The sequence below is a fragment of the Eumetopias jubatus genome, unplaced genomic scaffold (assembly GCF_037043125.1).
Source record: "Eumetopias jubatus isolate StellerSeaLion01/CBP00866 unplaced genomic scaffold, mEumJub1_p1.0 scaffold_1, whole genome shotgun sequence".
In the NCBI taxonomy this organism is placed as follows: Eukaryota; Metazoa; Chordata; class Mammalia; order Carnivora; family Otariidae; genus Eumetopias; species Eumetopias jubatus.
Window position 1 is genome coordinate 117,547,977 of NW_028274807.1, and position 20,790 is coordinate 117,568,766.

Genomic DNA, 20,790 nt, shown 5'->3' on the forward strand with positions numbered 1-20,790 from the left:
AGCAGTAAAAGAACATTTTGTTAAAAGATTTAAAAATATCTCTTTGGGCTTTTCCCCCAAGAGGCAGATAATATGCTACTCATATGTCCAGAGGCTGGTGTGCTTAATGGTCTGGCATTGTTATTGAGCACTGGATTTTGATTACTTTGTGTGGATGTGTCATTGATTACACCTGCACCTTTTTTCACGTCTTAACATTTCTAAAGTCAGGATGTGTCTTTATACTGAATGGTGTCAGAAATACAATTAGCAACATGTTTCCTCTTAGAAATACATAAAGTAATAGTGTGCTTTATCATCAATGGCACCTTTGATTCGATGGAATTCGGTGTAAGTACCTTGAGGATGTATCTGGTTTAACACATTTTTATATCCATCAAAATGTCTAGCATGTAATGGTCATGGTATATCTTCAACCAGCATTTCATGAATGAATGAAAGAAGTCAGTAAAGCAGGGAATTAATGAAAGAGTCCACCTATCCCAGCTGATATATACTTTTAGGGCTTAGATAGTGTGCTGTCAGGAAAAATATCAGTTCATCTCAATAGTTGTTTAAGCTGTCATCCTGATCTTCTGGAATGATAGACTGAAAAAGCCTGAATGTTGCATTTGCCATGAGCATTCACTTAACTCTCATTATTTCATTTTCTGCCAAACTGATGCTAATTCTGTTCCCATGCTGTGCACTTTCTGCAATCTTCGTGGTAATTTGAAAACCTGTTTCATAGCGATTTTTACCCAGGCCTTTCGTCTTCCTCTTTTTCATCTGCTCTAAGACAACTTCTTCCCAGTGGCATTTTCATTAATTCTTGCATCATGTCCCTGATTTTAACCCTTTAATTGTGAAATCAAAGTGCAGTTTTTCAATATAATTCTAGTAGTGACCACGAATTCTTTTACTTTTTAAAGCTTAAACATTTAATTTCATTTTAACACAGTCCTAAATGCAAGCCTGTGCCTCAGCTTCATCATAACAACAGCTGGTTTGGTCAGAGAAAAGCATTATTTTTCTAGTGATTTACTTTAATCCCTCTCAGCAAGAAACTAAAATTATTTTCTTCTCTTTTGATGAGTCATGCAATAGCAGCTTCCTAGCTTACCCATTATCTCTACCCGTCAATTTCCCTTTTAAAATTAAGATATTTATTCATTTTTAGCAAAAAGCAAGATAATGCAATATTAAGACTAGTATTTCTGATTTAACTTTTCTGGGAATAAGCAAAAAGTGTTTTTATTGAAAAAGTTAATAGGTGTATATCACAAAGTTGGATACTAATTTATTAATAGCATCACATGGCCTTCTAAAGTGGTAAGCACATGCTCTCTCTCTCATTCTCTCTCTCAAATAAATAAATAAATAAAATCAAAAAATATATATTTTAAACAAAAAAACGGCGCCTGGGTGGCTCAGTTGGTTGAGCGACTGCCTTCAGCTCAGGTCATGATCCCAGAGTCCCGGGATCGAGTCCCGCATCGGGCTCCCTGCTCAGCGGGGAGTCTGCTTCTCCCTCTGACCCTCCCCCCTCTCATGCTCTCTCTCTCTCTCTCTCATTCTCCCTCTCAAATAAATAAATAAATAAAATCAAAAAAAAATATTTTAAAGTGGTAAGCACCCCAAAGGAGAATAAGATTTCAGTTGTTTGTAGAGGTTATAGACAACAGTCTACTTCCAAATGTGAGCTAAAATAATGGTTTGGGCAATCATTATTTATCCCAAAGCTATTTTAATTTCTATTTTATTGATTTATTAGTGTTGTGTGAAACAATCTTCTTTGGCTATTTTTTCATGTTTTAAGTATACATGGTTAATAATTGTCTACCATCTATAGGATGTTGGTGATAGATGGCCAGAAGCAAAAGCTTTACAGGTGAAAAATTATTGCGGAACCCAGTTGCAAGTGCTTTTTCATGGCTAACTTACAGAAATGGATTATAAATCTCTCTTTTTTTATTTGTAATTACTAAAATGCATAGTGTTACAAGGATAACTTCAGATCTTCTTCCCAAACTCCATATGCTTTGGGTAATACATGAATTTTACCTAGTGCATGCTCTATCACTCTATAAGCACTCAATATATGTTAGCTGCTACTATTATAATTTTACACCTCCCACTGGCTTTTTGCCTCCTGCCTGCCTTACTTCAGTGCCCTCTCTTAAAACCTTGGTGTCCTTTTGCCCTTGGGATTTTGTTCCCACTTCTTTCCATTCTCAGGAATAAATGTGATCCACTCACTTCTACCTTGTGTGAATACAAGACTGAATATTACCTCTCCCAAGTTTTTGCCTTTAGGTCTAGTCTTCAATGAGGAATGAAGAGCTTTAACCCATGCTAAGGAAATTTAGGCACTAGAAATTAGAGAAGGTCATGATTAGGGGAGGTAGCCTTCTCAAAACATCTTGTAGATCACCTGCCCTACTAACAAGTAAAGTCATTTTGGGGTGAAGAGTTCAGAAACAACCATTGGAACTGTACCTTTCTCATCACTTGTGCTGTAGGTAAACACCCTTCAGTTTTGCAAAGTTTTGTTGTTCTTTTCTTAGGATTACTTCCAGGACATCATCCCACATAAATGTCTCCTGGTCATCATTTACTTTGGCTGAGTCACCTTTTCTCCTGCATGATTGCTTAGAGAATTTTATGCTTCCTTAACTGTATGTTCCATTGTCAGATGTATGTATCCCTTCATTGTCAGAGTTCATTCTTGATTTCTGTAGCTGATTTCTCATGGAGAGAATACGTTCCTCGTATCCAAAGAATACATTCCCTCTGAAGCCCAAGCACCTCAAAGAATAGCAACGTAAAGACTTGTCCTGAGATGGTACTTCAGATCCACATTGTACACCAAGCATGGTCTTTAATGGAGAGCTGGGAGTCAGCCACAGTGAGACCTGGAGTTCTTAATAGCTTGGGATGGTTTGGAGTGAGAGAAGGAGATGCACTTCTGGTACTGTCATATGAGCCTGTTGGACTGGGAAGTAACCACAGTAGTTTCTAGGTTTTAAGTTTCCCACTTCTCATTCAGACTTCTGACAGTTTGGGATTTATTTTCAACCTCTTTTAGTTTCCCACCAACATAGAAAGCAGACTCCTACAACAACCTTATATTCAGTAATAAAATGTCTCTTTTCTTTCTCATACAACATCTTCACTTTGACATGGAGAAGATGCCCCACATGGAAACAAACTAGAATTTAAACAAGCTCATCCACTTGAAAGGATAGCTTTTCTGAGGAATGTGCACTTGGCTCTGATAAATCCTTAATTGCCCAAGCAGGGCACCCTGAGCGCAGCTTTAGAGAAGAAAGTCCAGATAACTTGATAAGCTATTGCATCTATCTTCCCACCAAAGGATGTTAATGTGCTTGTGGCTTAGGTTAAAAGAAATTAGTCTAAGTATTCAGTCTCAATCCAGTTTCTGATTGACTGTTATCTGCAGCCTGAAATTAGCTTACATCTTGGCAGAACTAAGCCTCCAAATTCAGAAGAAGTCTTGCCAAACTTAAAGAACAGGATGTAGATCTGTATTTGTGTCTGTGACATGTACTTGTTTATTGGTGTTTATTTTTCAAAGAACATAATATTTTCAGCCTACGTATATGTTCCCAAATGTATTTCTAAATTGTCAGACATTATAAACACTGGCCCCACGGCTCATCTACACATCCAGAGCACACCTACTCTAATCAGTCTTTACACTGTAAGTAAGCCTTCAATGGAGCCAGAATCACAAGGAAAGCCTATTTTAAGATCAGGCGAGGAAGGGTAAAACATAACTCTTTCTTTTTTCAAGATTTTATTTGTTTGTTTGTTTATTTATTTGAGAGAGAGAGCACGCATGCAAGCGGGGGCAGGGGGAGAGGCACAGGGAGAGGGAGAGAATCTCAAGCAGACTCCATGCTGAGTGTAGAGCCCGGTGCTCAGCTCAGTCCCACGACCCTGAGATCATGACCTGGGCTGAAACCAAGAATCAGACGCTTAACCGACTATGCCATCCAGGTGCCCCTAAAACGTAACTCTTATACTAGAGATAGTCACAGCTAAATCTTCATTCAGAAGGCCTACGTAGCAAAGACAACATGAACAACCACCTCAGCAAGAATAGCAGCTACCACTTCTAAGCACTTTCTAGGGAAAGTCCTGTGCTGAGCCCTCTGAGTGCATTACCTCACAGTCACCCCTGGCATAGTTACTATTCATATTCCATTTTATGGAAAAGGAAACTGAGGCCCAGCTTCTTACCTGCAGTCACACAAGTAAATGATGGGACGAGCGGGTTAAGATGTCTAACTCCTGATGATTATGCTATATGCCTCTTATTAGCTGTTAGCTGGTATTTTCAGGAAACTGTGCCAGCAGAAAGTTAGGGACGAGACCCTTCTTAACTCTGGTCAGCCTGATAGTGTCCCACCCATAATCTCTGGGAGATTATAAAAAAAAAGTCATGTGGGCAGCCTCTGGATGAGGACAGGAATGTCACATGAACCCTTGATCCAGCCAGTTTCAGTTTGGTAGTCAGACATATCCCAGGTGTGGGAAAGTATAACCTAGGAGAGCATTCAGGAAACCGGCAGATGACAGTGTGTCCATGCACCTGCGGGAACCCAGAGTGGCAGCCCTGCTCTCAGCAGCATCCCCAGACTTGTATCTTACTCTTCTATGGGGTTCGCGGTCATATCACATGCTTCATGTCCTCAAATTGTGGAACTACCTGTTCTTCCTTCACTGGCACATATGTCATCTTATCACTTCCCAAATTTAAAATCAGAGTTGCCTCTCAGTACCCATTAACCGTTATGCTCTAAAGCCAGTCTTCCGATAGTGTAAAATCATCTCCCCAGTTGCTGACCAAGAGACTCACTGTCACACTCTGATATAATCCCTCATCCTTTGCCTGAAAGCAAGCAAGAAATGAGGGGCTGTTATTTTTCCTGATACTGAGCCCACATTGACAACATTTGGCTATCTCCCACGTGGTTCCGTCCCACATAGCGCATATTAATTCAAACCGAAATTTTCTACGTCTATTGCCACAACCTTCTTTCAGAAAATGTTCACCTCTTTCCAAGGTTATAATGAATTACTCTCCTGAGCCTCTTTCCTACCAGCCTTTCTGTAAATAAGATTCTCAAACTGTCTTCAAATACCAAATATGACATATCCTTCTCTAGCTTCCATTAACATTCCCAGTACACTGACCTTGACCTTGAAACATCAATTATACCTCCCTTATTCCTTGGGCTTTACTGTTTGGTCTCAGCCTCCACTTCAGACAGCAAAAAGCCAAAACTCCAGAGGAGGAGAGGCTATGTTTCTTGAGCTGATAAGAATGTATAGAGCTAACCTTGCTTCACTCACAATAGATATGCTCAGACCCTACCAACCCCGAGCTTGTTTCATCTTTCTAACAGGATGTATACCTCAGGGAATATTCCCATTTATACTTCTCCAGTAACATGGTTAATGGCAGGGGTGAAAGGTTCTGGTCCTGAATGGAAATTCAGAAACACTTCAGAACTTTCCTCTCCTTCACTTCACAGTCAGTCTGTCATGTGCCACCACCATCCCTCTAAGTATACATCTGTCAGATCCATCTCTTCTCTACCACTTCTATCTTCCTTTAGACTCTAGTGGGCTCTTGGGTAGAGTATCGCAGCAGTCTACTACTAAATGACCTTCGTGCTTCCATTTTCTTAATATCACAATTTTGCCACCAGTGATTTTTCTACAACACAAATCTAATTATTTCAACCCCTATTGCCTACAGGAAACAAAAACAAAAGCAAAACAAAATAAAACAAAACAAAAAACAAAACACTTTTCCTAAGCATAGCATTCAAGGCCCTTTATAATTTATCCTCAAATTACTTTCTGATCTCACCCAAACTCTACCCACCTCTTCGTGCATAACCTTCACAGTCTAGCCACATAATGCTATTTACCATGTCTTAAACCTCCTTGGTACTTTTAAACTTCTATGCCTTTGCCCATGCTGTGCCCTCAGCCTGGAGTGCCCTCTCCCAAATTCCTTTTCACTTACCATTAAACTTATCCTCTCTGTTGTTTTGGTCCAAGCCTATTGATAGTGATGCTGTGGGCCAGGAATGCCTGAGACACACACCTGGTTGTATTACTCATAGAGCGATCCCACAGACATTTTCCCCAGCAGGGCCAATGTTGTGGCTGGACCAGCCGTTGTGGTCTTCATCATGATTGCAAGATGCCCACACTTCAGCAAAAACCATCAGGGAACTTTGAAGGCATAAGATTTATTACTCACACGTCCTGGCATGCTTGAGGCCACGCAGCTAGGATGTACATAGAAAGAGAGAAAGAGCATGGACCTAGGGTTCTGCCTTTATTAGAGTCCAAGGTAGAGTACCTAGGTTTTCACTTGTTCACTCTTGAGTGGCTAATGTAAAGCATAAGGGCAAGAATTAGGGCATAGGCAGTCAGAAGTGGGATCACCCAAGTGGTCAGTCATCTAGGTTACCCGGGGCTTTCTGAAAGTGAAAACTTATGAATGGGACAGCTTAATTCCTTGTCTGGTTGTTTAGCTAGTAGCTGAATCACAGCTGGCAGTATGTTTATTCAAGATGGATGTATTTTGAAATGGATGCCTCAGCAAACAAAAGCTATTAATGTCAGGCACTTTCACTACAATCAAAAAGCTTAATGTCAGGCATTACACAACAGTCACTTTTCAATACCCTACTCCTCTGTGAAACGTACCCAACCTCTCTACAGCCCATCTTGGTTGGGCTATCTGTTGGTGTGTTCAAATAACTGTGTACAATGGTACAATGCTTATCTCACCGGACCATAGCTCTTTGTTTCCATGGTCTGTCTCCCTATTAGATCTTGGGCCATTGAGGACAGGAATCCTGGCATTGACCTTTATATCCTAGCATATGTAATTCATAGAAAAATCTACTCTTGGCTTTAACCTATATTGTGTTTACCATGCAATGCAGGGTACATCAATTTTTTTCCTTTTTTCCCCTCTTTTTAAAGATCTTATTTATTTATTTGAGAGAGAAAGCACGAGCAGGGGAAGGGGGAGAGGGAGAGGGAGAAGCAGACTCCCTGATGAGCAGGGAGCCCGACGCGGGGCTCAATCCCAGGACCCTGGGATCGTGACCTGAGCCAAAGGCAGACACTTAACCGACTGAGCCACCCAGGCACCCCAATTTTTTCCTAACAATAACAACAAGAACAGTAAGAACATCTGCAAATGTTTCATGAGAGCTTTGTAGGTGGCAGTCAGTCTTTTACACACTTTATATGTAGAAACATATTTTATCCTTATATTAGCCCATAATGTAGATATATACTTATCCCCATTCATTACCGAGAAAACTGAGGTTTAGAGAGGTTAAGGAATTTGTCCCAAAGTTACATACCCAGTAAATGATAGAAATGAGATTTGAACACACACAGCCTGGCTCCATGGTCCCAACTCTTAAGTATTGTGCCACATTGAAATAGCGAAATGACCTGAGGAGAGCTGTTTCATTTACTTTAGTTCATTTTCTTATTTCCCCCAAAACAGATTTGAAATGTTTGAATGATGGATTGGATTAATTTTGGTCATACACAAGCTCCACTAATATTTACTCAAGTGATATGGGATGGGGGTGGTGAAGTACTAGGTTTGGGCCCCTGTGTGATGTTCCCATAGCTACACAATAGTCCCCAAACCTCTGGGGGTGTCTTGCACACTCCTCCATTGTCCTGCTGTATGTGTGTGCTCAAGTCACTCTTCCCTTCCTGAAAATGTCATTTTTTACACTTAGCCGTCAAACACAATTCTTAGAGAAAATGGCTTCTCCTCCCCCACCACCCAGCCCCTGTCAGCAGGGGGCTCAAAGAACCAAAACTGCACCCAGGACTATTGGGATTCACACAATAAGACTTAAGCCCTAGTAGTATTTCACTGCCTTTCTGGAGGTGCTAAGTGATAAAGATCAGAATGGATTTTTTTGACTTTAATGGGAAAAGTGAGCCTTTTGTTAGTTACTCACCTTGCTTCCCCTCGAAGAAAAACCGACCTTTGGAGCCTTCTTTTCGGCCGTGATTGGATGTGGAAGCATCCTGAGATTTCAATATGTCTAATAAAACTCACCAAAGAATGGAGGCGTGATAGGAGGGGAGGTGCATTATGGTAGCACGGAGATGAGTTTTGCTCTGAGAATGAAGCTGGATGTTCATTATAAATGAGGAACCCGGAGTGAGATGTTTGAGAGCACAGCTGGGAATATGTTCGAAGCTTACTTTCATTTTCATTTGAATACCGTAGAGGCAGCACTCAACTTGCTTAAAATTAAAAGGTACATCAGGAATGCAAAGCATTGTATAAAATTTTAACCAGTCTTTTTAATTGCTTTTTAATCTCATACTGGTTCTTTATTTCTCTATATTTTTATAAATGTTTTGGGGGCTGTGTGGTTGTTCATCCATCCACCCGTGGCTTCCCTTTTCTGAAGTTGCACACACCTTTCCAGTTATTTATCCACCACCTGCACTTGGTCTTTATAATCACGTAGTGCTTCCTTTCCACCTTCCTTCTCTCTGCTCTCCTTCTGCTCAGCTCTACCCATAATCTCTCTTCCCCTCGCTCTTCAGACACCTTCCTTTCCTTCTTCATTGCCCTCTTACTCCACCAGTCTACCAGGAAATTTGAAATAAATTCCAATCTGGGAAGTTTGGCCCTTTTTAAATAGAAATGATGTTTTACTATGAAATCCCTGATGTGCCCTGACTACTCACGATGCTTAGCTGTAGGTATTGCTATATATTCCAGGGTCGTCCCTTGCAGAACTGGGGCCTAGGAGGGCTGATCTTGAAACTAGTGAGCAGTGAGTATGGTAGTGAACACTGGCCCCAGTGATTTTTTAACTACTGATAATAGTAAAAATAATAACATGGACAATAGCTGCTAACATTTGTTGAGAGCTTACTAGGTACCAGGTCCTAAGCTAACCACTTTTATAAGTATTTTTTCATGTAATCTTCACCAGAACGCTGGAGAACATGTTCTGTTATTATCACCATTGTGCCAATGAGGAGAACGGAGCACAGTGAGTGACGCAGCTCACACAGCTGTGAGAGGCTCTTAAGAGGTGGGTTTCACTGATGCTTCAACAACCACAGGGTAGTTGTGAGTCCTGGGATTCCAGCTAGTGCTGGTACATCATGAGGAGCACTGGCTTGGCCTGCGCGCCTGCACATAACCACACAGGTGAACACAGGGTGGGCCAGAGTTACCATAGCCGGAGCACGGTGATTGCAGGTGCCACAGAAAGGGTCAGGTCTGGGAACAGAGGACAGAGTTGGCGGTGTACAGCTATGCACAGTCCAAGTCAGTGAAAGCATTAAGTGATGGGGGATTTGAACCAAGGTAGGGCAATAAGATGGATGGTCCATGGTGGTGATCGGAAGGGGAGGGACAGTAGCGGAAAGTTCAGGAAAGGAGGTGTGCCTCAGAGATGCCCAGTGGTGACCATGTTGGAATCTGGAAGGAGGGGATTCAGTCGGTGGGAGAGGCATTGGCAGATCTGGGGAAGGCCACAGCTCTGGGATTGTGTTGGGTAATAGGGCTCAGCAACAAGGACAGGTCCAGTCAGCAACCGTGGGCCATTGTGTCCGGGTGAAATGAACAGAAAGGGTAGCTTAACACCACGGGAAGGGTGCTAAAGAGCCTTGGGTATCACCTGAGGAGGTTGGACTTCGTCCCATACACACCTGTGATCTCTCACCTGGAAAGCTGCTGTAAACACACATGGCACCGCAAGCTATGTGACATCATGTCTTCTTTCAGTTAATCTCTCAAAACCCATAGTGTGTAAATGATCTTTTAGACCTAAAAGTGAGTGGATTCAAGGTTAACCTGAACAGAATGTCACTTTCACATTCTGACTTGCTTTCTTGAACAGGAGAGTAAGAGATACAGATGCCACTGGCATGTTTGCCTAACCCTGGGGAAGCTGTGTGAACGTGCCGTGCGTGCTGATATCAGTTCATATATCACAATAAGGAAAAGGTAGAAAATTGCCCCCAGAGGCCACGGGGAGTTGGTGTGGGGAAGCAGGGCAGAGAGTGGGGCAGAGAATAACAGTGTTTTACTTGTAAGCCCTTCTATAACGTTTCAAGTTTATTATTTTGTTGTGTATGTGTGTATGTCTGTGTATTATAAACTTGAAAAGATGTATTAAGTTAGACTATCAGGTAATCAGTCCCGTACTAAACGAAAAAGTGGGAGGGAGCACAGAGACAATCTGCTAACTTATTGTTGCCGGCAAGAAATCAAGGCAATCTAACTGGCAGATATGAGAATTTTTAAAAGAGAAAGAATAGTAGCCAGGGGCTATTTAATGTGAGCATAAAGACGTTCATACAGCACTTGGAAATCATTATAATACCACAAGTGTTAGACTTTATCGGGCCAGTGGCGATGCTGAGACTTCCAGTTAAGATCCGAGTATCCCCGTCACTCTCTGTTTAAGGAGGCAGGGAGCCAGGGAATATAATTTAGCAAGATTTTTATCGAAAGGAGCTAAAATCACAAGAGAAAGAAGGCATTGTTCTTATGTGCCTTTCCTTCATAGTACGTAAATGATAGTAAATTTTTTAGATTTTTCTAATTCAACCTGCCAAAATGCATGCCCTGTGAGGGCGGGTACCACGTCTGTTTTGCTCACCCAGCTGCCCCAGGACGGAAATAACTTACATGGACTTTCTCTTTCCTCCAGCCACTTGAGACACTTTGTCTGCTCGAGGCCAAGAAGGGCTCCGGGCCTGGTCCCAGGAGCAGACCCTGACCTTCCATGAAATGGGAGGAGAGAGGAGGCATTCTTGCTCCCAGTAGAACAGCATTTCTTAGGCCTCTGAGATGCTCTTCACTGAGTCCCACATAAAACTGAAAAACTTAATCTGCTGCCATGATTCCTCAGCTCCATCTGGCTGCTGGAATAATTGAAACTAAAAATGTCTGCTTTGATGGCTGCTGGAAAGGAAAGCTTAAATTTTCATGGAGAACCTCAGTACTGCCTCACACCTTAAACGCTGGGTTTCTTGGGAAATTCGATTTCTGTTATCTCCAGTTTTCTGGACAGGGAACCTGAAAAAAGCTCTAAACAGATGTGGCAGCGGGAACTTCAAGACCTTCTCAGCCTACACGGGTGCCAGGGGGCCCTCTGGGGGGTGGGAGGTGGGGGGCAGGGAGAAGGAGGGTCTGGGCTTACCCAGAAATAAGGGGTCCTAGGCCCCCAGCATCAGCCACAGAGCTCAGACCGAGCAGAGCCTTGAACGTGGCCCCGCCTCAGGAGAGAGGGGGCCAGGGTGTCTCCACGCTAGGGCCTCACCATCCACAGAGGCTGGCCTCAGGCCGTCTGCGCTGCAGTGCCACTGCCTGGGCCTCCCTCAGGAGGCTGGGCCTTAACTCCCCTCCACTCTTTCTCCCCTAGCCCTTCCTCATCTCCTCCCTCCCTCCCTCCCTCCCTCTCTCTCCTCCTCTAGCCCTCCACCCTCAGTGACCCTCCTCTAGCTCCCCTCCTCCTGGGCTTCTCTGTCTCCTCTCCTCTCCCCCTCCCCCTGCACGGCCTCCTTCCTCCCTTCTGGCTTTGGGAGACCAGTGCCTTATCCATTAGGCCACAGGGTGACTCTCCCGTCTCTCTGTGTCTCTTTCCTCACCCTCCTTCTCTCTCCTCTCTGACCCCTCTCCCCCCACCCCCTTCCCTTCCCCTTCCTTCTCTCCCTCCGACTTCAAATAGATCAAATAGCTTTTTCTACTCTAAGAAAATCAAAGGCTGGTTCCCACCAGAGGCTCTTCTCAGTTCCACACACAATAAATAGCTACCCGTTTCACCCCCTGGGTTGGAAAGAAGAGGCTATTCATGCCCAGAAGACACTGATTTTTGAAGTATCAGAGGTATTTTAAACAAACTGTCTCCACACTGCTTTCCTTTCACATGCTAACGCATCTGCCCACTGGTGGCTTCTGACTCTGCCTTCCCCTCCTCCACCTGGAGAACAGAACTGCGAGGGAGCGAGCAGATTAAAGACGTGTTTGGGGGGGGGGGGGAGATGAAGGGAAGACCTGAAAGCTCTAGGAATTGTGGCGTTCACAGGAAAGGCCCTGGGGGAGCTTGAGCCAGGTGTGGGCGGCCCTGAGCTGCTCCGCCCAGTCCTCCCAGCCTGCCCCCACAACAGGCAGAGAGGCCCACGCTCTGGAGTGGAGGAAATTCAAGCTCCAAGCCCCTCGATTGCTCTAGCCCTTTTGAGGCCGTGGGAAGAGACCCAGCATTGTGATCCCATGGTCCTGTGTTTTTGCAAGATTTGCAAGAGGAATGTATTTTAACCACAGTTGGGTTTGATGACTGTTTCTTTCCACTACTGTTTCCCCTCTGTCATACCTCTCCTCTGGTCAGTTGGCCCTGGAGTGGGCATGTGGGGGACCCAACTAAGGGGAAGCTGAAGTGGGAATGCATTCAGTTTATATTTAGTAGTAGATTTAGTTTATACATGTGTGTGGTCCCCTGTCACTTCTGTGCGTGGGCAGGTCCCGGCTGGCCAACCCAGGGCAGGAATGGTGTCCAAGAATAGTGCCACAAGGCTGAATCAAAGATGAATACGACCTATAGCATTAGGCTTCAGAAGTCTGTGGGTAGTGGCAGAAAAACAAGGCTTGAAATGTACTGAGCCTAAAGCTAGTCTGTGGAAAATTCTTCCAATCATGAGAGGTGTAAAATTCCAGGTGGAGGATTCTATTCTCGTGGGTGCCCCACCAAAACATTAATCAGGAATATATTCAGTGATGCGCTATATACACGGATAAGCACACTGTGTCACTGCGTGACATGAAGTTGATCAGAAACCTTGTGTCTGCAGGGCATGGTGTCTGTAGCAGCACGGCACCCAGCAAGCTCGTCTTAGAAGGTGCGCTTTAGCGCTTCCCAATTATCAATAAATTTGATCAATCTTGCTGGAGAAAAGATTACCTCATCTTCCTATTCTCTCTTGTACAAAATCATTGCCATAGAAAGCAAGTATCGAAGTACGCAGGCAAAACTTACAGAGAAAGTTATTTTAGAAGTGTGTCAGGCAGTTAATTAATTTGAATATTATTTACTTTGTGGCTTTTGAGATGTCTGTTGCATTTGCCAGATTTTTAAATTATGAAATGTTTCGTAATTTATTTTTTCTTTCTCAAGAGCCTCTTCCAAACCTAATTTTGTAATTGTATTTTTGTATTAACTTTCTTAAAGAGAGGCCCCCAAATTGTTTAAGCCTTAGGCCCCACAAACCTGGATTGTCTTTACTGGCCGCCTTGGTGAGCATCTGGACAAAGGATTGTTTTTTTCTGTCTCCAGGAGACTGCTTCAGGCCAGGCCCCCACATTCCCAGGGCAGTTTGGCCAGTGAGTCCTGCAAGGGTAGCAGGTGGCCGTTCCTTCAGGATGTCTATTTTCAGGACTGTGGAGTCTTCTTTTTGAGGACTCCTATCCCAGCTTCTCAGGCTCCTACTCTTATCAGGAAACAGCAGTGAGGGGGCGCCTGGGTGGCTCAGTCGTTAAGCGTCTGCCTTCGGCTCAGGTCATGATCCCAGGGTCCTGGGATCCAGCCACGCGTCGGGCTCCCTGCTCAGCAGGAAGCCTGCTTCTCCCTCTCCCACTCTCCCTGCTTGTGCTCTCTCTCTCGCTGTGTCTCTCTCTGTCAAATGAATAAATAAAATCTTAAAAAAAAAAAAAAGGAAACAGCAGTGAGGAACAGCTGTTGGTACTCAATCTCACTAGCTGTGCTGAGGCCCAGCTGCACAAATTCTTATTCTGACATAAATCCATTTGAGGTTCTTTTGATTCAGGGAGAGGTAGGGTAGTTTTCTGCCAAACCTTTCCTCTGATGTGTATCATATTTGGTTCAGGGGTTCGGTCACACAAAACTGTCTCACCTCATCTGCAGCAAGGCCCTTAACCAGTTTTCTGATTTCCTTAACAGAGTTGGTGTGGACCTGGATGAAGATCTGAAGGAGGAGCCCACCTCACACCAGGCAAGTCAAAGAGACCAATTCATAGAGTGCAGAGATACGAAATGTTCTGTTCCATGGAATATTCCATGCTTGTCCAGCACGTGGCCAAGGGGCTCAACCTGAAGGGGGCTGCCTCCACTGATAAAAACACATCTGATGACTAAAAATACCTGGGAACTCAGGGTATCAGTAACCTTTGCATCACCTTTAGAATGCTTAGAACTAGCACGCCCTTGCACCCTCTCTGTGACAACAGGAAGCTGGAAACTCTCCAGTGTAAGAGCAAGAGCATGGCTCTTGGAATGAGGTAGCCTGGAGTTCAAATCCCTGCCCCAGGACTTGCTAGTTTAGATAATCTCAGTGAAATTTATTCAGTGCATGTCCAATGCATGTTGGGCACACAACAAATGGACCTGTTTCTCCTACATGGCTTCTCATTAATCAGGTCTAAGTGTATAGAAATATTGAAATATCGAAAATTTGCAAAAGCACAGCAAAACTGTCTAGGTGATCCATTCCAAACTGAGCTGTGGAACCGTTATCTGCAGAGACCTGAAAATCCTCGGGGAAATTTGTTCAGAACAATGTGCTGTTCCCTCGAGTAGGGCAAGTGTATTCTCCAAACTCTGAACTTGAACCTGACATTCCAGTAGCATCTGCCATTGGCAATTTTGCATCAGCCATTTTTAACTCAAGTACTTAAAACAAACAATTGTGTGGAAATGTTGCCTCTTTTGTTGAAATGGTAAGCGGATAGGCACGACAGAAAAATATCACAAATAAGTGATGTTGCTTAATGACTCGTGTTATGATAATACCTGGATCTGAAGAGGATCCAACTCTCTTTTATTCTGTGATTTTTTTGCCTATAATGCCATCAGTTGAGGCACAGCTGGTTAGTGCTGCTAGGCAAAATGCGGCTACTTTCCCGGTTTACATAGACATAAAGAAGGATCCTGTGCTCTAGAAAAAGGGCTGGAAAATTAAGTTGGTGATGATCCTGGCTTGTTGTACGTTCATTTTTTTTTTTTTTTGTAACATGTGTTTCAAGGCTGGTGCTGTTTTCACAGACTCGTAGCCCAGGAAACACACCTAACTGTAGGAGTGAGCACAGCAGGGGTGCCGGCACTCGGGATTGGGGCCAGCTCCGTGACCTTAGAAAGGAGATCAAAGCCCATCTCCTTATCCTAGTGGGCTGTAATGAGTAGTTAGTAAGGTCTGGTGGTGGCTGATTTTTGAAAAGCATTTTCATCTCATATAGGTCAACTAATCCATTCTAACTTCAAGCAAAACTTTTATCTAAATTCTATCTTTCTCTTCTATCTTTTTCTTTAAAGGAAAGGAGATAGAATAAGAAAATTCATCAAAGAAAATTCTTCATCTTTCTCTAGCTGCCTAATATTTTGAAATCACATATAATTATTGGGAAGATTACCTACTAGCCTAACTCTTTCCTTTTACAATTTAAACATTTCATTTCAGGTCATTCACGCCATTGTTAATTCAGTAATAACTCCTACCTGAAGATACTTAAACCGACAGAAAGTATTTTTCTGTTAGAGAAATGAGAGAGTGCAACTAGGTACAGTGAAAACTACATTGTATTTGGATCTTGGACAGATTTTTTATGTCTTTGAGTCTCAGTTTTCCTATCTGTAAAATGTGGATGATAATAATGTCTACTTCTCCAGGTCGGTATGACAATCAAGTGAAATTATATTTATGAAAACTAGGTAACTTAATTAATTTAGTTAAACCCATCTCATCTTATGAAGGACTTGTGGCAGCTTATATGTATAATAAAATAATAGTAAAATATCTTATCAGATTTTAAAATTCAATAAATAATATTAATCAGAGCAAAAAGTCAAAACCAGAGGAGTAAAAAGATTCATGAATGAGCAGATCATAAGGTCTTATATACCTGCTTAGTCAAACCACAAGTAAGGTTTGGTAGCCAACGGGGAAAGGAAGAAAAAATAATCAACCATATACTAAAATATTATCATTAGAGGGACAAATCATACTCTCTCCTCAAGCAGTAGAAAACTTCACAGCCCGCTGTTTTAAAAGAAATTTCTCACTCGGGGCTTCCTGTACAGGACATATAAAGAGCTTATCCAAATGTTAGCTAACTAGCCTTATTATAAATTACACCGTTCCTACTGAACTCTTGCTGCTTAAAAATAACTTTGTCTTTAAGCAGTGTCCTGGCAGTGTTCTTATTCACAGTAATGTTTGGCTACTGAGGTAGGTAACATCTCAGAAAGCGATTTTCTCCAAACCTTGGAATAATTCTTATCTTCAGTGTCAAGTCTAGGAAACAGTGGGATGGAGCTAGAAATAAAAGAAAACACCAGTGTCCCTGCAGCTGCCACCTGACCTGGACAGTTTTTTGGTACTTTCCAAACCAGTGTCAAGAACCTTGTTGCCCTCACTTTGCCTGACAGCTCTTCACTTACTATCAGCATCTGTTGCTCTGTTGGACTGAAGAGCATAAACCCTAATTCTTAGGAGGATTGCATGTTTCCACTCGGTTTGCATTTATTAAGTCGGGCTTGTGTTACCAAATATGATTTTCACACTGGTCAACTTCTAAAAAAAAGAAGAAGAAGACTATTTTTACTAGAAGCTAAAAATTTTAGTTATGGCAATTACTGATCATACACTCTCAAAATCAATAATAAATGGGTTATTATATTTTTTAAGGAACCTCCTCTTTGTCGGTTTGTGGAGAGTAAAACAGCCTTTGGGAAATATGAATGTCTTGCTGTGATCAACTAGCAATGCCATAATTTTCCTTTTCGCCTTGTAACAACTTTAGAGTGTGAGTGATATTACGCTCTTGCTTGTACCAGACCCAGAAGCTCTAGGAAGTAGGTTCCACATGCAGTTATTAAAGTCTAAATATATTCTCTATGCAAATGCGCTTCTTTGAGAAATGGGAGATAGTACAGTGGTGGATTTTATGTCTCTTAAATTTAAAACAAAAACAAACAAAGCAAAAAACCTCTGAGATTCCTCCCCTGCCCCACCGCAACCATCGGAAGTTTTCCTTGTAATTGATTCTGTGTCCTTGAGAGCACAGCAATGCAGAGAAGTTAAGAATCACTGGAGCCCCACGCTCGCCTTAATCTTTTAATAGAAATCCCTGCTGCCCAGGAAGGGCTGCCTATTGCTTCTCTTTTTCCCTCTTTTGCCATTTTTCTCATGATCATCCTAATATTTGTTGAGTACAGACTATTGTTAACACTTCTAAGCACCTTATCTATCGTAACTCAATTTCCAAGATAACCCTGGGAGCCGGTTCTAATATTATCCCCATATTACATATAAGAAAACTGTATACAAATGAGTTAAATAGCTTGCCCAAGGATACATAGTGGGAAGAGGTGCAGCGTTAGCCCAGACAATCTGGTTCCAGAACTTCCGCCCTTAGATGGTATGATCCATGCGTGCATTCATTCATCCATACAACCCACCATGTCTAGGTGGGGAGAAGATGCAGCCATTAGCAGTTCCACGTTTTCACCCTCACAGAGCTTTTACTCTAATGGGGGACGCTGGTAAGAAAAAGGTAAACAACTACAGGAGTTCAGGTAATGAGAGGAGTAAAGCCGGAAGGGGGTGGGGGACAATGGAGACGAGGCTAGTGCCTCCTGAGGGCTGGCCTTTCTGAGGAAGTGGCATTTGAGATTAGAGGTCTGAATGGGATGTGCAGAAGTGAGCCATGTGAGATCTGGAGACAGAAACAGTCCAGAAAGAGGCCACTGCAAGGATGAAGGCCATGGAGTCGCAGTGGGTTATGGCGTGCTCCGTGAGGAACAGGAAGGCCAGCGTGGCCGTGGCTTGGTGAGCCAGGTGGGAGCAGATGGACATGAAGTGGCAGAGACAGAGAGCGGCCAGACCATTGGCCATGGTGATGAGTTTGATTTGATTCTGCAGGCAATGGAGGTATAAAAATTCTTCAAGGTTTGGAGCTTGGAAGTAATGGAATTAACCCTTTTTAAGAACCCATCTTTCTCTCATCTCTACTCTGCCCACTGTTACAATGAGGTTAACTTCCATCTTTTCTAACATAATTTTTATCTTTGTAATACTGTGTGTGCTTCTCTCTGTGCTCTCTGAATGCTAACTTCCTTTTTTTGTTTTTTGTTTTTTTTGCTTCCCATAGTTTCTTCATTGAAATTCTGTCTTTGGTTGTCACTTGTGCTTGTGTGTAACCTGTGTGGATCAGTTCTGGTCACTGCAGCTCAAGAAAGTCAGAGCAGAGCTGAGAAAGGTCCAGAGAAGGGCAACTTCAATAACTTAGCAGGGGGAGATTAAAAGGATTACTATTTCTCCTGCAGAAAGATTAGCACTAAGAAGGAATACAATGAAGTGTCTATAAAAATATGAAGAGTGTGAGTAAGGTGAACAAAGACTCGTTGGCCAATTCCCAGAAAACCATAACCTGGAATACCCCTGAAGCCTGAAAGAGCTTGTTTGGGGAAGAATAAAAGGATCTGTTCTTCTGCACAATTGATACTTATTACTCATGGTCATCTAGAGTTGCAAGGGCTGGAAATATAAGGAGATTCAGGAGGAAAAGAGATTAATTAGCAGATGGTGGGGTCCTCTCAACATTAAATAAGAATTAATTTTTCCCTGTGAATATTTTCAAATATCCTAATAAACTTATAGAAAATAGAATATTCATATCTATATATGTGTGTGTGTGTGTATATATATATATATCCCAAGATTTAACAATTATCAACATTTTTCCAAACTGGCCCCTTGCTGTTGGAGTTGAACTCATAGAATATAAATTCCATACTACACCTCCACAGATATTTCAGAAATAGAATACTAAGCTCTATAAAATTGACCTGACCCAGATGAGGGGTTTTTATGTTGCATTATAACTAGTAGTATTTTGAGGGGGGAAAAAAAAAAGGCAATTTTCAGAGCAAATATCTTGGGTTTTCCCTTGGTAATATTAACTTTATTTTGGTTATAATTGCTTATGTTTTTATATATACAAAAGTATATTTCCTCACACTAAGTCTTTACTGCTTAGGACTAAATCCCATATATTTATCTTACCTATCCATTCTATCATTGCATGCCCTAGAAAGCAGGAATGATCATGAGAAAGAGGAAGTGGAAGAACATGGCAGCCACAATTTAGTGAGCACTTTTTATTTACTAGGTAGCATGTGTATAACCACGTTTCTTTACCTTGACCAATCAAGACATCCCTTATAACCCCCATTTTAAAAGTTATGAAATTGAAATTCAAAGAATTAAAGGAACTTTCCCAAGACAAAACCAACAAATTCCAGACACTTCAGCAACACCGAAACTCCAATCTCTAGTTCCTCGACTCAGTGAGGCAACTGCTCTCTGCTTGGACTGTTCTCTGCTCGGACTCTACCTTCTTGCACTGCAATTGGAATAGGGCCTCCAGGCAGAAAGTCAGGGAGAATAGAGGCTCACGTCATTCATTTTCCTTCTCTTGAGAGTCACAGCCCTTTGCTGCCAGTTACCTAATTCCTGAATTACATATTTTGGAAGTGGTTTTGTAGGGGGAGACATTGTTTTGTTTTGTTTTCAGACAAATGCATTATACTGTATATTGGAATCAGAAGTCTCAGTGTGAGACTCCTATCTTTGCTATGATGTTTGTGGTTGGGCACTGTCACTAGGGAACGTCATGAGTTAGGATCTTTTTATTCCAAAGGTGCATTTTCCATTAGGATGTGTGTACGTGGGTGTAAGTGTGTGCATGTGTGTCTACATGTATATAAAGGAGTTAGCGTACTAACTAAATTGTGATATAAATAAGGCATTAATTAAGGATACTGTGAATTAAGTATAGTGAGATGATGTGAATTTTCTTCTGCCTGTAAATTGGTCCATCACCTTATGTCTTGCCATCAATCTGAAATCCATAAGATGGTATACCGGATCTAGGATAAGTTTTGATATACTTTTAAGGGGGGAATATATCTTCTGCACCTATGTATTAGCTTTCTATTCATAACCAGTTATCCCCAAAATTAGTGGCTTAAAACAACAAACATTTATTATCTCACAGTTCCTATGGGTCAGGAATTTGAAAGCAACTTGGAGGTGGTTCCATGGTGTAATGGTGAGGACTCTGGACTCTGAAAGCAAGTTAGCTGACTGTTTCTGACTCAAGGTCTCTCGTGAAGTTGCAATCAGAACATCAGTCAAGCGATCTGAAGGCTTGACTGCAGCTGGGAGAATCCACTTCCATATTGGCAAAATGCCACCAGTGTGCTGCTGACTACTGGCAGGAAGACTCAGTTCCTCACCACATGTATCTCTTCAAACAGCTGCTTGAGTGTCCTCCCAATATGGCCACTGACTTCCCTCAATTGGTCCAAGACAGACAGCAAGGAGGAAGCCACATGCCTCCTTATGACCTTGTCTTGGATATGACACAACATCACTTCTGCCCCATTCTGTTGATTAAAAGTGAGTCACTAAGTACAATCCACACTCAATAGGAAGGAAAATTAGGCTCCATTTTTAAAACAAAAAGTGTCAAAGAATTTATGAATACACATTTTTAAACCACTGCAATATCATATTATATTTACCTGAACCAAATAATTTATTTTCCCCTGGATTAACTTGAATCTCCTATCCAGAAAAGTTATTTGAGCAGGCCTTTTCTTTGTAGCCAAACCGTGAGTTTAGCCCATCTGGTAGTTTGTCAATGTCTACATGTCATCTTAACAGTTTTATCCA

The 20,790-nt window shown here is 42.3% G+C and overlaps 1 protein-coding gene across 1 annotated transcript in view; it reads left to right on the forward strand.

The window, feature by feature from the left end:
- The window catches only part of SLC9A9 (solute carrier family 9 member A9), a 564,530-nt gene that overhangs the window by 435,876 nt on the left and 107,864 nt on the right, over positions 1–20,790 (forward strand). The window contains exon 13 of the mRNA XM_028099209.2: positions 13,998–14,049. Coding sequence (XP_027955010.1) covers positions 13,998–14,049 — 52 coding nt within the window. The remainder of the gene's footprint in view (positions 1–13,997; positions 14,050–20,790) is intronic.